The sequence below is a fragment of the Chaetomium globosum genome, genomic scaffold, assembly GCF_000143365.1.
Source record: "Chaetomium globosum CBS 148.51 scaffold_5 genomic scaffold, whole genome shotgun sequence".
Lineage (NCBI taxonomy): Eukaryota > Fungi > Ascomycota > Sordariomycetes > Sordariales > Chaetomiaceae > Chaetomium > Chaetomium globosum.
Genome location: NT_165980.1, coordinates 943,510 through 946,139, shown reverse-complemented (window position 1 = coordinate 946,139; position 2,630 = coordinate 943,510). Strand labels below are relative to the sequence as shown.

General features: G+C 59.6%; 2 protein-coding genes across 2 annotated transcripts in view; one reads left to right on the top strand and one right to left on the bottom strand.

Moving 5' to 3' along the window:
• Window positions 1–101, top strand: part of CHGG_07135 (uncharacterized protein) — a gene marked incomplete at both ends in the record, with an annotated part of 1,064 nt that extends 963 nt beyond the window's left edge. The window contains one exon of the mRNA XM_001224790.1: window positions 80–101. Within this exon, the coding sequence (XP_001224791.1) occupies window positions 80–101 (22 nt within the window). The remainder of the gene's footprint in view (window positions 1–79) is intronic.
• A 672-nt stretch (window positions 102–773) lies between these two features.
• The window catches only part of CHGG_07134 (uncharacterized protein), a gene marked incomplete at both ends in the record, with an annotated part of 5,625 nt that continues 3,768 nt past the window's right edge, over window positions 774–2,630 (bottom strand). Inside the window, 2 exons of the mRNA XM_001224789.1 lie at window positions 774–944; window positions 1,380–2,566. Coding sequence (XP_001224790.1) covers window positions 774–944; window positions 1,380–2,566 — 1,358 coding nt within the window. The remainder of the gene's footprint in view (window positions 945–1,379; window positions 2,567–2,630) is intronic.

Below are 2,630 nucleotides of genomic sequence, written 5' to 3'. Positions count from 1 at the left end.
GCCGTCTCAGTGCAGACATGAGATTGGAAACCTCACTGTTCCAGTTAACGACGTTGAACTCTTTCTTAACTCTATGCAGGGGACCGTGTTACACCCTCTGAATCAACAACTCTACTCGGACCTTTGCAGGCTTGTACCTCTCATCTAACTCTTGAGATCTCCTATGCCATCCATGTCCCCTACGGTACAACATCATACGTAGTAGGGGGTATAAAAGAAAATGAGTTTATTGCCGATCCCCATACCAGCACAATCCACACAGCCAAGGCCTATAACTACACCAAAAACTCTATCATTCCAGCTTCATGTCGGCGTGCTGCAGGTTCTGCCAGCTCTCATCAAGTTCTATCTATCATAACACATGACCTAGGAGAAACGACGCCCAAAACGCGGCGACGAAAGCCATCCCAAACGTCGTGCAGTCATATATATGTATCCTCACTCCGTTCCGCCCCGGGACGAACCAAAAAGTGTACCCAGCCCCGCATCCCCATCCGGAGATGACAGGAAATCCAGGCCAAGAAAAAGAGCAGGGGAGGAAGATTCCCCGGGTATCCCTAGTAATAAATAAATAGCAGCTGTAATGCTTTGCTTCAGCCCCTTCCCCAGTCTATCCATCCATTCCGCCCAACCCCATCCACCCACCCACCACCCAAATCCCCAACCCCCAGCCCTCACCATCACCATCACCACCAGCAAGCAACCCAACCCCTTCCCAGACCGGAGCCACTCGTCCTAGCAACCCCCATCCCAGGCCGCCACCGAGCACTCACTCACCAACCCCCAAACCCGGGACTCCCCGCCCGCGTGGGATTCCCACTCGGCGCCGCACTCCCCATAGCAAAGCTCTGGTCAATTTTGACGATCCAATCCATCTTATCGCGCTCGCTGCGCGCCGCAAACAGCCAGGTATTGTCGGTCCCATAGACAGCAAACACCCCCGCCTGCAGCCGCTCGCTGAGCCTGCTGATCCCCCCACCACCGCCTCCACCGCCACTACCCGCCGAAGGCGTGCCATTGGGGCCGGCACCGTTGCTATTGCCGTTGGTATTGGTATTGTTACTGGGGGTTGTTGTTGCCACCACCACCACCAGGCCAGAGCGAAGCAATCAACCCGCCCCCGTCCCCGCCTTGGCGGCAGCGGGGTTGGGCGACCGCGATGGCGACGGCGACAGCTTCTCTTCGGCGGCGTCCCAAACTCACTACTGGCATTCACCATTCACACCAGAAGCATCATATCCATCCCTCCCAGCATCCGACGACCCGCCCCCAGAACCAGACCCATACCCGGACCCAACACCCCCACTACCCGAGCCATTCAGATTCAACAGCCCCAAAATCCCCGGCTGGCTGTCCACCCTCGCATTCCTCAAACTCACAATCCCGACCTCCTCACCCGCCGCCACCGAGTGCACATGCAGGTAGGGGCGGCGCAGCTCGACGAAGCGCTTGACCCAGCGGGTGGCGTCGGCGTTGGGGACGAGCAGGTAGCCGCCCTTGAGCACGGCCGGGTTCTTGGGCACGCGCACGACCGTGGCGATCGACGTCGGCTGCGGCGGTGGGGCGGGTGCAGGCGCGGACGCGGAGGGGGACGAGGCCGTCGTGTCACCGCTGCCGCCGGATGGTGGGGCCACGCCGTCTTCGGGCGGGTCCGTGTTGCGGGGGGAGAGGATCTGGAGGGAGGGGTCCGGGTAGCGCTGCCAGAGGTTGACGCAGCGGGTTAGGAGGTGGGTTTGGTGGTTTTGGAGATCGATTTGTTGTTGGTCGGGTTGTGGTTCCTCAGGTGGGGAAGGAATGGCTGGGTTTTGTTCTCCGTTTGCGGTCTCGGAAGGTTGTGGGATGTCGTCGCCCTCGGTATGTTCGTTACCCTCCGTAGGCTCAGGGGACGCAACCGGGGAAGGTTCGGGTGTGTCGTCCTTGAGGAGCTCCGCAATGGAGTCGGCATCAGAGTTTATGGGCGGGGGCCGAAGCTCATCGCCTTCGGGCTCTTCAACGCCGTTGGTCTCATCCTGGAAACCGATTTTCTTGAGGAATGTCTGAACCGCCGCAATCTCAGCCATCATCCGCCGCTTCTTCCGCGAGCTGATGTAGTCCGCCACAAGGGACACGCCACGCGGTGTCCAGGCGGTCAGGTTCTCCTCGCCCTTGACGTAGTCGTGTTGGCTGTTCATCCGCCACAGATCGCCCACCCGCTTGATGGGCGCCGGCCGCATTTGCAGCGTGAAGATGCCGGTGGTCGAGTGGACGATACGGACCTGCTGGAACAGTGACGAGAACATGGACGTCTGCCGGATGAACGACCGCGACAGGATCTGGCAGCAAACATTCATCGAGAACTTCATCGGTTCGGCTAGCTTCTCAGAGGTGATCTCCCACGACACGGTCATTTGCACGCGGTACTTATCCGCCGTGACCCGGTCGAGGAGCAGCGACTTGTGTAAGCTGGAATCCCACTGTCCAACCACGACAACGCTTCGGGTGCCGTTCGCGTTGATGTGAAACAAGGGCTCGGCAGCGAGCTTCAGTGGAATATCCGGAGTGACCGAGCCCATGTCGGGCGTCTTGCCTGCGCTGTCCAGCAATTGAACCTTGCCGACGCGCATGTCGGCGACGTCTTCTCACGGGAGAGC